General features: G+C 36.0%; 1 protein-coding gene and 1 long non-coding RNA gene across 2 annotated transcripts; one reads left to right on the top strand and one right to left on the bottom strand.

Annotated features, from left to right (window-relative positions):
• Nucleotides 1-4,610: 4,610 nt before the first annotated feature.
• Nucleotides 4,611-7,851, bottom strand: LOC148914107 (uncharacterized). The gene is made up of 8 exons (XM_089040945.1): nucleotides 7,658-7,851; nucleotides 7,269-7,535; nucleotides 6,489-6,829; nucleotides 6,281-6,316; nucleotides 6,101-6,136; nucleotides 5,511-5,538; nucleotides 5,216-5,247; nucleotides 4,611-5,122 (listed from the first exon to the last, which is right to left on the bottom strand). Exons 3-8 carry the CDS (start codon nucleotides 6,816-6,818, stop codon nucleotides 4,766-4,768), a joined length of 819 nt encoding a protein of 272 aa, XP_088897071.1. The 5' UTR covers nucleotides 6,819-6,829; nucleotides 7,269-7,535; nucleotides 7,658-7,851; the 3' UTR covers nucleotides 4,611-4,765.
• A 569-nt stretch (nucleotides 7,852-8,420) lies between these two features.
• LOC148914106 (uncharacterized) lies at nucleotides 8,421-11,829 on the top strand. Its single transcript, XR_016121869.1, has 2 exons — nucleotides 8,421-8,561; nucleotides 8,891-11,829. It is a non-coding gene; the product is annotated as an uncharacterized LOC148914106 (long non-coding RNA).
• The last annotated feature ends 2,610 nt before the right edge of the window (nucleotides 11,830-14,439 follow it).

Here is a 14,439-nt window from a genome sequence, read left to right as displayed (position 1 = left end):
ATTTTTTATTTTTTTATTTTTAGATAGTTAAAATTTTTTATTTTTTATTTTTTTATTTTTAGATATTTAAAATTTCTTATTTTTGATTTTTTAAATTTTAGATTGTTAAAATTTCTTTTTTTTTTTTTTTTAAATAATTAAAATTTCTTATTTTTAATTTTTAATTTTTTGATAATTAAATTTTTGTTTTTAATTATTTTATTTCGTATTTTATGTAGATTTATTATAACCACCGTTCGAGAACTAATTAATAAAAAAATACCACATGCATTTGATGAAAGTAGCTAAAGACCACGAGTGTGTAGTAAGGGGTATTTCCTAAAATTATACTTTTGTGTATTCGTAGATGTGATATTAAAAGGAAATACTTTAATACTCTAAGAATTAAGGAAAAATGCGACTTGATTTGATGAAAATGTGTGGTGAACTTTTGGTCAGAGCCAAAATACCTTCCATTTAAATAAGCAACCAGTTTCTTTTTGAAAACTGCGAATGTAGAAGGTGAAGGCAGTGCCATTTTAACAATAATGTTCATTAATTATTCTCGAATGGTCGTATTTCCTATACAGTTGTAATTGTAATGCAGCATGTTTTAACAATAACAATTAGGCTAACAGGAAGAGGTGAAAATCCGTTTTGTTTCCTAAAAAAATAAAATTCCTTTTTTTAGGTATGTAGGCGTCATAGATGTTGTTTTTTTATTTTTCTTTCTATTCAATAAAACATTTTTAAAAATGAAAAAAAAATTTAGAAAAAAAAAAGAATTTGTCCTATTTTGTTTCCATTCCATGTGGCGAGTACATTCTGTTAAAGTGCTCCCGAAGGATTGCTGCAGATCTAAAGGAATTGCACAGAATTATAATTACTTTGAGATCTAGATGGCTTTCTTAGTAATTAAAATTTTGTTATGCGTGCTTTCAACCTTTCTCTAAATTTAAATATTGATAGATAGATAGATAGATAGATAGATAGATAGATAGATAGATAGATAGATAGATAGATAGATAGATAGATAGATAGATAGATAGATAGATAGATAGATAGATAGATAAGATAAGATAGATAGATAGATAAGATAGATAAAACTTTATTTTACCACGGTATAAAGATCAGGATTTACAAAATGTTTGAAATAATCAACTAATCTACATTAAGTTTAATCTGATATAATGAAATAAAATAAAAAACCTGCTTTCCATGAATGCCGTGCTACTATACGTAATAGGTTTCCAATGTTAAATGGGAGAATAAAAAAAAAAAAACGATTTCTACATATTTGCGATGTACGGTTCTTTGAGCCTATAGATACAAAAAAAAAATTAGAGCATGCGCACTTGATATATGACCTATACATTAAAACTTGGTGGATTTTGCAATAGACCCGTGGAGTTCCATACCTAAGCTACCACATTTTTTTAAAAAGCTCTTTTCACATTAAAATGTAAAAATCCTTTGAGGATACCAACACAGTAGTGAAATTTTATCTAACAAAAAATCTACCGAAAGGGATTTTGGTTGTGTGAAGTATGAAACGTCACAAGGGCGGATCCGGTAGGGGGGCAAAGGGAAACTCAAGCCCCCCCCCCCCCCCCCTTCAGCAGAAAAAAACGATGTTTTTTAAATATTTTTTTCCCGTTGAGTTGACTGAAGAAACTAAATTAGCCCCCCATCCCCACCCCCCCCTACCATATCACGCATTTATTGTTTATTTATTTTTTCTTCTTTCTAATTTCAACCTTTTCTTAAGAGCAGATGTCTACTAATATCGAGCAAAATCGAGAATTCGCGGTCACAGTCAAAATTTCGATTTTGCTCCTTTTTGGTTTGCTGGAAGGTATTACCGAGTAAACAAACGTGGTGTAGTTAGTTTTTTCAAAAAACCGCTAAAACTCTGAGAAATCCGAGAAAAACTGTTGGCCTAGCGGCGATCTCAAAAGTATGCAAATTTTCAGTTGAATCAAACCAGTCCAAAAACAACTAACGCATACAGAATAGGAAAAAGATATGAAAACTATATGTTTATAAATTGATAGAAGAGATGTTTGAGACTTGATTGGGTATATGATAATGATTTTAGCTATTAATTGAAAGCGGTCAGATGATATTTTGAATTGAGTGGTATTCACTCATAGATCGGACCCTTGCTACGCCAAAACAAAATAATCAAGTGCGCAACTTTTTTTCTCAATGAAACTCACGTCATGAACTAATTAGATGTTCTTCTAGAACATATCCAAAAATCAGTTTGGGTTATTGTATTTTGTGTTCATATACGGAGGCCGTGAACATTGGGCATTTTCGACATATAGCGTGACTGAAATCGACAAGTGTTTGATGATTCTGATCGCTATTTTCTCATTCGTTTCTATTTTCATCCGGAATTAAAGCCCGAAAATCCATTTCCTTTAAAAAAATACCTTTTATTAGTAATTTACATTGTTCTAGCAGTTTATTTATTTATGTAAAATGTACAATTCGTATTTCTCCAAACACTTTTTTTATCTCCTAAAATGTCTGCTAATTTCCGCGAGTTTTATACACTGACATAACAAAATCCCCACTCTTTTTCCCCTTTATTGCAATAGATTATCAGCTATATCATATATTTTTGCTTGAAAATCAAACAATAAATATTATTGCTGAACAGATTTAGGGTCTATAATAAAGCTCTTACTGGCACTCGAGCAGGTAGAACCTCTTTGTCTTTCTATTTTCTTCTTTATTCAGCGATATTGAGAAGCAAGCAGAAAAACTATAGAAATAGGCCAGGAGCGAGTTAGCTATTACTAGCAGATTCAGATTAGTCACACAATTACATAAATTCGAAACTTGGTTTAAGTAATGCGAAGATATTAAATCAAGCTCACGTCACATGAAATAGAAGCACAGGTATCCCAAATTTGCCAAAAGCATTTTCCAATAAAGATGTTGCTCAAAGCTAGTTAGTATTTAAACAATTTTGAGTACTGGACTCTAACTAAACAAAGTTGCCACATTCTTAATTTGCGTGACTAGTTCACTATGTTTTAAATATCTAATCGAAACTGACAAAAAATCAATGGAAGAAACGTAAAGCTTAATTATATCTGAGTGTTAATTCAACTACAGGTTGTGATATTTTGATTCGCAGGAAATCGATCGCAGAGATTAAAAATGACTTACTTACATGAGGAAATAAAAGCAATAAAATAACCGCAATATAAAGAGCATGAAAGGCAGTGATTTTCATTTGAATGATAACCATGATAATTCTAGCAACGTTCAGAAGATGCAGTTAGCAGCGAGTCGTGTTGCTTCACAGCGATAAATTATTTATTTTTGATAATTACTCGGCTGTGGCTGACCTTTCATACTTTAGCACTTTATATAGATTAATAGTCAGTAACGCAAACATGGTGATGCGATTGAAAGAATGAACAAAGGTAACGCAGAATAGCAATGCTTTGAGTTAATGTCATGTTTTCCATTCTCTTCTTCATATTTATTTCTTTTAATTTCTTTTATTTATTTTTTAAATATATATATATACGATATTAATCAGCATTTTCATAGGTACCACCGCACTGATACAATATAATACCAAAGTGAAATATTCTGTTACAGCTAAAGCTATTTTATTTGTTTATTGAAAATTTCCTTCAGTATTTATGCATGATGGCACTAATAGTGATGCAAAGTGACAGCTTTTTTCAAATGAAATGTGCTGGGGATAAGCCTTCCATCGGCTGGTCATTAAAAAAATGTTTTGGAGATTACAATCATAAAAAAGACTTTAAAATGAAATCCAGTGTAAAACTTTTTGTTTATTAGATTTTGTGGCTTCCTCGTTTGTTTTTCTGTGGCCTATAGCTTGTTTAATATTTAAATCTAACAAAAAAATAAAATAAAATAAAATAAAATACGTATATGTATATGTATAAAAATGTGGATAAGATGGGATTCGAACCCACCAAAAGAAATTCAAAAACTCGATTCCACTGTGCCATACCCCCGAGACATCCGCAGAGCTGAGGCGGCGTATGGACTTCGGACCTGACGGCTATTAAATCCTTCTGCCCTTGGGTGCACGAATTACGCAAGAAAATGTTCTAGCCAAAGCATCAGGGGAGAGACTAGCCGGCCCCCAGACCATATCGGCTAATCCCTTGCATCTCTGCCACGCACTGAAAATACAATGTTAAAAAGTCTAGTCTATTCGGTGCATTGTTTTCGCGGCTATTGTTATGCTAACTGACCTTGAACCGTGGTCCAGTGGATAAATCGTTGTCTTTCAAGATGGGAGGGTTAGCACTTGGATGGGTGACCAAAACATTGTACCTACTCACTCTTGTTTCTTTTTTTCCGGTTTTTTTTTTTTTTTTTTTTTTTGACTTTTAATAGAATAGATAGAAAAGTGAAACTTTTCTAATTAATGGGTAAACTATTTCCGTCTACCCAAATCCGTCAAATTGAAATAGTAAAATCCCGGGGGGGGGAAAAACTGCCGGCCATTTAGTTAGACTGATTAATTAAGACCTTCTAAAAACACTCCCATGATATCATGAGAAATTACTGATAATTATTGTCATCAATTTGATATCTATCAAAAATGCATTGCAGTTCTATCGTTTTATGTTTGTTTTTTTTAACTGTTGCACTTTTCATTAATTTACAAATGATTAAGCATTAGCAGTATACTTATTCAAATCTTAAATTGGAGCAGAAGAAATTTTGAGATACCATCATTCACGGCCTGACTGTCGCCTGACTGTTTTCCAGCTCGTCATCATATGGCAGACTCTCTACTATTAGTCTGCAGGGATTGATAGGTAGAGTTTTGGTTTCTCATATGCAGGGGTTCATACGGGTGTTGCTCATTATTATTATCGTGCTGCATACGGGAATCCACAGATCTTGTGCCAAGGGGCTCGTACACTGGTCCATGTGTCCCTTGAATAGAAGTGTTTGGCATCAGATTGAGTTCCTGATAATTACCGGTATCTTCAGAAGAGTGGGCTCCGTTAGGATTTACATCTTCAACTGAAAGTTGGATGGTTTCATATACTGGTCCAGTTCGTACAGACTGTTGTGCAAGTGATGTTACAACTGCTGCTGGTGTGTTTCCTTCCAACTCAAGGTCGTTCTAAATGATAGAAATAAAGGGGAAAAATGCTATAACTCATCATGTTAAAAAGGTTGTATTTACAGACTAATTTAGCAAAAATATGTGGTGTACCTCATAGCTTTCTCTAGAAGAAGTTTTTCTTGCTGTAGAATGAAAGGAAGGAAACTTTGGTAATTTGCAGAGAACCTTGGCTTAGCAAATTTGAAGAAATTGTGCTCCGCCAGTGCATGAAAGAGCTTCGAGAGTGATGTAGGCGAACAATGTAATAAAGGGGACGCGTGTATTAGGATTCTTTTAACAACACTGTGTATGGGAAAACACAACAAAATCCCCGAACCTGCATCCGTTATGATCTAAATTATAAAAACAATAATATATATATATTTGGAAACGTTTGGTTTGGTACCTCTTTTGGGCTTGGCTTTCTTTTCTACCTAAAAAAAATACGTTGGAAAAATGGATCTTGAATACAGCTGCATCGCCATGTTTTGAAAAGTTATAGCTACTTCATATATCAAATTAATTGTACATGTAGAGATGCAGCTACTGTTCAATAAACGAGAATTACAAAGTAAACTTGCTGCTCAGTTGAACTCTTCTTTTTAGGTATAAAAATTGTAGTAAGTTAAAACCAAGAGAGAGAACAAGGATGGCAATAATGATTACCAGGACTGTAGAAGCTGCTAGAAAAGAGTGGGATGAATATCAAAGTATACAATGCAGCAAAAAACGTTAATGGTTCCTTGTTTCTGTTTATGTTCCTTCTCTTCCTTCTGTTCCTTATTTGTTTTGTTTTTGTTTGTTTGTTTGTTTGTTTTGTTTTGATGTTGTTGTTGTTGTTTTTGTTTCTTTTTCTTTTTCTTTTTTCTTTTTTCTTTTTTCTTTTTTCTTTTTTCTTTTGTTTTTGGTTGTTTTGTTTTGTTTTGTTTCAAACGCTAAATGACACTTATGATTCTTTATTATATATGTGTTTCTCACTTTCTGTTTTATACTTACAGGATTTTGTTCCTTCCTCTGGAAAGTGCTTCGTTGCTAATACAAAAATAGAAGAGAGAACGGAAAATGATTATAGTTGGAAAAAGTTCTCAGAATTCTCATTATCTTCAAACTAGGCTCAATAAGATTACATTATTTTATCAAATTCGAAGGACATTTATCTTTCTGTTTTATACTTACAGGATTTTGTTCCTTCCTCTGGAAAGTGCTTCGTTGCTAATACAAGAATAGAAGAGAGAACGGAAAATGATTGTAGTTGGAAAAAGTTCTCAGAATTATCATTATCTTCAAACTAGGCTCAATAAGATTACATTATTTTATCAAATTCGAAGGACATTTATCATTAGATATGATTTTAATCATTAAATGATCTATTCCTCATACGAACCACATAAAGAAGCTGCTTGTCTGCTGTGGTATTTATAGTCTTGGCACTTCCTTCATCCCTCGCACTTTCTCCATATTTGTTCCATGCAGTTATCATGAACATATATGTTTTCCCACAAACTATGTTCTTTGTTATTATATACGTATACTCAAGCCGCTTTGAATCAGTGACGTCATCATATTTTATCCAATTAGCTTTCTTTACGACTTCCTTCATGTAGATTGTGTATCTTGTTATGTTGCCACCATTGTCATCTGATTCTTTCCACTTCAAAAATACTAAGAGTTTCGATCCTGTAGCTTTCAGCAGAGCTGTCATCAACTTTGGCATTGCTGGCTTACCTTACAAGAACGTATTAAAAAAGATGACTGAACCTTATATTTAACAAAGGATGATAAAACACATCCTGGTTTCACTGTACCAGCTTTTCAACACAAACTCACTAAGTTGGAATTGAAACCGAATCGCAATCGTTGGATTGTGCAGGCGCTAAATTAATACTGATGGATTATTCTATATATGATAACAATTGATGTTGAATTATTATGTATGATAATTCAGAATCAGATAAAAATATCTGTCCGTTTACCCTATTAGCTTTTAGTGTGCGCAATACCTTATTCAATGAATAATACATTGTGTACCCAATATTTATGTAAAGTAATATCATTGCATAAGCCCATAGGGCCTGCAGTAATATACAACACAAACACACAAAACTGTTCCAGAGAAACGAGAAATTAGGATTACCTTATTGAGTCATCTCGATGTTATACATACCTGTTCTCTTTGTTCTGATAATTTTGGAAGACACCACTCCATATCCAACAATATTCCTGGCATACACTTTGACCGTGTATTGTGTGTTTGCCTTCAGCCCTGTTATAACAGCATGGGTATTCACTGTGATCACTGGGGGCTTGGTACTGACTATCAGTAAGTAACCAGTGACAACGAGTCCACCATCATCAGCAGGTTTGTACCATGTAACATTGATGGATGATGCTTCGACATCGGTGAACGTTAAAGAAGCAGGACCTGGGGGAACTGTAGGAAATCCCATATTGTTAGAAATATACTGAAACGGCTCGACTTGGCATATTATAAAATTGAAATTGCACAAGAATAGTACATACAAACTTTCACGATTGCTTTCTGAATAGACTTACACAGTTGAGTAACATTGATGATGTGTTCATCACTTCCCAGGATGTTTGTTGCTCGACACTTGTACTGTCCATAGTCCCCTTGGTCAGTAGCTGTCAGTACTGTCACCTCACTACCCCCGGGTACAATGATGACACCTGTAGTGATCTGTTGATTTGTTGGTTTGTACCATGATATCCGTGGTGCAGGGACAGAGCGGAAAAACCGGACGCATGCGCATTAGAGACTATTTTCATGAGCAATCCAATATGGCGGACGAAAGGGGGAAAAATCTGTCTCTTGGAAAATTGCTCTGAAAACGGACAAAAACGCAGCAATGACACTCAAAACTTTTCAAAACAACTCATAATTCGCCGGATCCCTTGATCTTGGTAGTTGTTTTGAAGCTTATTGTCGACTTGACGCCAAAATAATGAATTTTACGTCTTGATTGAGAAGGACTTCGATCGCATCTCCTAGTGTTCGATGACAAGTGGAAATTCTTAAAATATAAGGACAGACATGGATATATAAGCTTCATACTTCGGCAAAAGAACAATAAGTGAATGAACTTAAACATATCAAATAGCATCCGAAAAATTTTGAAACCATTTTTCAAACGAGGCATTTGAACTCGACGACACGTTGCTTTCGGCATCATCATCATCGACCTTTATAATCCAGCATTAAAAGTGCTAGACAGGGTCTGGACTTTGAGTAGCAGACGAGGATGGCATATGGGGCAGTTGCGAGGAGTGCGAGCAGGCATGCAGAGGACGTGGAAGAAATGCCTACAAGTCAGGGTTAGTGTGTTGTCGCCTTCGGTTCCGCTCTGCTAAATCACATGCTTTTTGTGAGTCGGTTCTCCTTCTCCCCAATCATATCCAAGTGGAAGACTTCTTTGGTCCACAGTAGCATCAAAGTAAGGTAAATAATATGGCTGTTAAAATTCATGTAAAATCAAACAATTTATCACAGTATACATAATTGTTTGTGTTCATCTGAGTTTGTAATTTAAATACTTAAACACAAATTCGTTTTACCTGGAATTTTTTTCTCCCTTGGTAGTTTTACTGTACCATCTCCACTGTTCCAAATATCCCTAAGCGGGTCAATGATGCACTCTGCAGCAAGGCAACAGAGAATAGTCCTTGTGCCTTTGTGTGAATGAATGAACTTAATTTACAAAAAAATACCTAAATTATAAAATATATATGGGTTCTGCTGAAACTAAAAAACTATCTTTGCTATCTTAGGTTTGGCCAAACAGCCCAGGAGCACATCGTACTGCAAACTTCTTTATTTCTTGTGTGTCATAAAGAGGATGGCCATTGTCATAATAATGCAAAGTCAGCTCTTAAAGAAATCGTCGGAACAGCTCCCTAAAGATTGGTGCTGTCACAAACATTTTTGATTTATTGAAACTGAAAGCTCAGTTGAGAAAATTCAATAAGGGTAAATATATGTATGTAAATATATAGATATAGATAAAGCGATATGCAGAAATTCTGATCCAACCAAGTATGTAGTATATAACTATATAGGGGTAATAAGGGGTAATGCATTATGGGTAATAGACCAGCGGGTTCAAAGCTAAGTACCCGGGTACCAAAGCGTTGGCTGGCCTACCGAGTGTGAACAGCGCTAAAGTCAAGAGGCTGGAACTTTGTGTTCATTTTTTAATACCTCTACACTATTAGGAAAAACTGTCATATTGTAAACGGTTTTATTGATGTAAAGTAAAACATTGGAAGTTTTGCAATGGTCGAGTTTAAAATCAGTTGTGAAATCGCTCTTCTTGGAAGTTTTGGTTGAAGTGAGCTCATTTCTGAATTTGTTCTTCGCTTACTTATATGTGCCCTTCTAAAACAATCAAACACTCCGAGGACAGCAAAACCAAAACAGTCGGTAATATGACTTATGACAAAAGTGGTACAAAAATTGTTCATGAGCTACTCTGGATAGGATATTTTGCTTTATTCCTAGTCTACCATGTTATTGTTATTGAGCGTCAACTTAGTCAAATTTCAATTGATGAACAGGCTGAAAATAATTTCTAGATAAACGAAGGTTAATCTTACTTGAGAGAGGCATATTCTTCCACCTCACCTCTGATTACTTAGTGATTCTTTGTTGTTACTTTTTCTTTTGTTTCTCTCTCTCTCTCTCTCTTTTGGCTCAAGCTATTAAAAGCTTTGCATTTTATGCAAAATAGGTTCACTCATGAGATTGAAAGTTTGAATATTAATCATAATTGCATTAAAGCCATTTGTATTAATTAAAATTACGTAAAATAAACAGCAGTTTATATTGAAAATAACGCCGACTGTCGAGTTATAGGCAGGGTGAAAATTCTTTTTCTGGTTGGAACAAGCGCAGTTTGTTTTGAAAGGTAACTTATCTTAAACAAAACGAGAGCCAACGCTTTGGTACTTTTAATCCCGCTTTGAATCCCGCGAGGCCATTACCCATAATGCACCCTGTGGGGATAACCAGAGGGTAAAAAACCCTCTTATTTTGCTGAAGGCTGATCAGACAATGTTGAAAATACCTTGTTTGGTATCCAAAGACAAAATGAAGAAATAAAAACCAGAAAAAGATAGAAGCTTAAATACATTTAAGGCAAATTTTAAACATTTTTTCATAAGTTGATACATTTTCTGTAAGACCAAAACTCTTCATGATCTGTACATGCAAAAATGACTTGAATAAACTGAATAATGAAAAAATGAATAAACTGATAATCAGTATTGTACAGATAAAAGCAGGTATAGTATAAATTCAATTAAGAAACCTTCCAATTTGGGACAGTTTTTTGATTGGTTACCCCCCAAAAACACAAGGCATTATGGGGATGTGAAAGTCAAGGATTGTTTAAACACAAAGGATCTTGGTCATCGGAGGGGGTCAAATCAACACAAATTCACTGAAAATAATAATTGTTCTAAAACCCGTATCAATCCACGAAGAGAAGTACAATAGCCAGCAAACGCTCAGAATATTTTAAGTACATATCATATCTCAAAACCAGGCCATTTTAGATTAAACTGTTTCGCTAGGAGCAAATTTTGTTGAATTTTCTATTGGATTTGGTGATTGTATCACCCACATAAAAGAGCAGTGACATCCTAGTGAAATAGGCCAATTGGAAAACCATTGTCAGGTTGGAAAGGTTGAGTGAAGCTAAGACTGAAGGGTGTTCTGGGTAGTCTATATCCTAGTTATTTGGAGCATGTTTGCATATACAGACATGTACACAAAGAGTAACAAAATTCTTTATTTGCTAACTTCAATTAGACTGTGTTCAAGAGCTGCAAACTTCAATATGCATAATATTAGCATCATTGGTTACCCAGGACACCTTTCAGTCTTAGCTTAGATAATTTGACCGTTTCTGAACATGACAATTTTTTCAATTTGGTGTACCAGTATGTAAGGTCAATAAATGTATGTATGTGAATATGCATAAACATGTAAAAATTTAAATTGCCTTTAACACTATATTCTCAGTATTGATTCTGCATAAGGTGGGCTCTTTAATGGCCAAAAATAATCATATAGTTTCAGTGGTGCATTTTTGGATATATAAAAATAGGAATGCTTTCCAAATATAATTTATCTGTACTAGTGATATTTATCCTGACATCACAGTTACTGGAATATGACAAGGATAGACCTTCATTACTAAGTTCAAGACATCACTCAACTATATAATTTTTTGGGTGAACAGCTTACCTCTATATCAATATACTGAGAATATTATCAGATTGCATAGGCATTTCTCTGATTTGTTGAAGGTAAGCCTAAAAGGGGGATTTAAGTTTTTATTTCCTGTTTATTTTATTTTTACATGAGAGCTTTTGCTTCATCATGCTGTTTTCTTGTTGAAACTCCCCTACTTGATGTGCCAAATGAACATTTGCCCTTAGAAGTGAGTGGTTGTGCTCTTCCTAGTTCCGTCATCCTCTCCTGCATCTCTTTTTATCTCTCTTTTCCTGTGTCTGATTTGTTTCCTTTATTTTGCTAATCAATTTCCAAATTAATTATTTTCAGTTATATAACAATGTTCATTGCAGGTTCTATAAAAACTGTTTGAGATTAAAAGTCTTTAGGTCAATATATTATAGAAATGGTTTTACTGTAAATAAGAAAAAGCTGTCTTACTTGAGAACTTCAATAAAAGTATAGCCCTTCAGTTTGTGTCTGTCTTTCTATTTTCTTATGTAATGGTGGTCAGGAACACATTGTCTAGACATGTTGCTGTTTTTTTACATAATTATAATAAGAAAGAAATATTAATGCTTTTCCCCATACCTTTCTCGTATTTCGTGGACAATACGAATCCATAGACGTGATGTGACTATTTTTATCGGCGTCACTCAGATGCCCAGAACATGTTTGTACCCCTTTTGGTTGGGCTTATCTCGTCAAACACTAATAGGCGCTGAGTGTTGCATTATGTAATCTTATATGTACACATATGACGTATGCATATATCCGGTTATCAATGTAACCTTAGTTAGTCATTACTGAGTCTTGATTAAAGCTCGTGTACTGCTATACACATGTGTGATTACTCCTGCTAGAAGTAACCAACCAACACGATATTGGAACATGGTGGCAGCCTAAGGAAAAGAACATGGGAAAAGACGATCAACCTTCGACTTCTTCGACATCAAGTCTGCCTGGAATACCGAATATTCATGGCATTCACCCGCCAGCACAATTAGACACAAAGCAAAACATCGCCGAGAACTGGAAGACGTTTAAACAATCATGGGAGAACTACTCAGTGATAATGAACATCGACAAGCAGCCTGAAGCTTACAAAGTCGCTCTGTTCCTCCACTGCATTGGAACAGAAGCAGTGAAGATCTATAATGGCCTACCGTTCGAGACTCCGGAAGAGAAGGGTACGTTAACTAATATTATTGCGAAGTTCAACCAGTTCACGATCGGAGAGATGAACGAAACATACGAACGCTATGTATTTAATAGTCGAAATCAAAAGCCTAATGAATCGATCGACGCGTACGTAACGCATCTACGCACATTAGCTCAGTCATGTAACTTCTGCGAATGCATGAGAGACACGCTGATACGCGACCGCATCGTGTTCGGCGTAAACAACACAGCAACGAGAAAAAAGCTCCTTCAGCAACGAAAGTTAACTTTGAACGCTTGCATAGACATATGTCGCAGCACAGAGTCAACTTCTACACAACTTAAAGCTATGGCAGATAGAAAAGTAGAAGAAGTTCATGTTTTGGGTCACAAATCCAAGCCAAGGCAACGTGCTGTGCGGAAACCAAAGAATGATCGGAATGTCCCTACCCAACATGTACTAACATCAAAATGTAAATTTTGCGCTGGAAATCATCCATTACAGAAGGAGAAGTGTCCGGCCTGGGGACAGAACTGCCGAAAATGCGGAGGTCGAAACCACTACGCAAAATGCTGTAAAAAGACAGAGAAAGTCAACAGCGTAAACAACCATAGCGACTCAGACAGCGAGATCGAGATGATCGGAAATGTGTGTGTAAATATTTGTACAGTGGATGACACAGAATACCCACGAGAGATCCACGCTAAAATGATGGTCAACAAGAAACCGGTAAAGTTTCAGATAGACTGTGGTGCGTCGATTAATATTCTACCCGAAATATTTATTGACGGCCATGAAGTGAAGCCATCTAACAAGACCCTGGTTATGTGGAACAAAACCGAGGTAAAACCGCGTGGAACTGCGAGAGTCGTCATAAAGAATCCAAAGACCGGAAAGAAGTTTTCAGTAGAGTTCATCATAGTGCGAGAAAACCTCACTCCACTGCTAGGCGCTAAAGCAGCACAACAAATGCGCCTGATAACTATCAACAAGGAAAACTTTGAACCGACCACACGTCAGTCAACACCTGGTGAAAGCATCAATCAGCTTCTGACAGTTGAGAGGATTGTGGAAGATTTCCCTAAAGTCTTCAAAACGGAACTTGGAAGTTTTCCCGGCGAAGTACACCTAGAAGTAGACGAAAACTTCACGCCAGTGGTAGCTCCTACAAGAAGAATACCAGTAGCACTCAAAGAGAAGTTCAAAGAGGAACTCGACCGACTCGAGAATCTTGGAGTGATAGCGAAAGTCGACGAGCCAACACCATGGGTCAGCAGCGTTGTCGTGGCTACGAAGAAATCCGGAGCATTGAGAATATGCATCGACCCAAAACCACTGAATGAAGCACTCAAGAGAGAACGATATCAGCTACCTGTGCTTGATGATCTACTACCAGAACTCTCGAAAGCGAAGGTTTTCTCGACTGTAGACTTCCGTTCAGGATACTGGCACTGTATTCTAGACGAACAGTCCAGCCTGCTGACGACGTTCTCTACCCCACACGGAAGATACCGGTGGCGCAGACTTCCCTTTGGCCTTACTGTCTCGTCGGAGATATTCCAGAAGCGCGTTGACCAAGTCCTTGACCGACTAGACGGAATCCTCGACATCACAGACGACGTACTCATATACGGCGTAGGAACAACCGACAAAGAGGCAAACGAGGACCACGACCGTAAACTGTTAAACCTGCTGAACAGATGTAAAAAGTACGGCGTTGCACTCAACCCAGACAAAGTAAAGCTGAGGTGAGATGAAGTGAAGTACATGGGACATGTATTCTCCAACAAAGGGTTAAAGATCGACCCAGACAAAGTAGCCGCAGTACAAGAAATGCCGAGACCTACAGACGTCGAGGCTGTACAGCGTCTGAATGGCTTTGTCAACTACCTGGCAAAGTTTCTACCAAAGATTGCCGAC

This window comes from Actinia tenebrosa, unplaced genomic scaffold (genome assembly GCF_029948245.1).
Source record: "Actinia tenebrosa isolate PJP-AT-01 unplaced genomic scaffold, QUT_ActTen_1.0 PGA_scaffold0__85_contigs__length_37466705, whole genome shotgun sequence".
In the NCBI taxonomy this organism is placed as follows: domain Eukaryota; kingdom Metazoa; phylum Cnidaria; class Anthozoa; order Actiniaria; family Actiniidae; genus Actinia; species Actinia tenebrosa.
Note: the sequence above shows the minus strand (reverse complement) of the source record. Positions and strands in the feature narration are given on the sequence as shown.

What these genes read in the sequence shown, in the direction of transcription:
- LOC148914107 (XM_089040945.1), bottom strand. Translation starts at nt 6,818, where the DNA reads ATGCCAAAGTTGATGACAGCTCTGCTGAAAGCTACAGGATCGAAACTC. An exon ending in ACAAGCAGCTTCTTTATGTG is followed by an intron (nt 6,317 to 6,488) that starts GTTCGTATGAGG and finishes TTCTTGTATTAG; the next exon opens with CAACGAAGCACTTTCCAGAG. An exon ending in AGAGGAAGGAACAAAATCCT is followed by an intron (nt 6,137 to 6,280) that starts GTAAGTATAAAA and finishes TTTTTGTATTAG; the next exon opens with CAACGAAGCACTTTCCAGAG.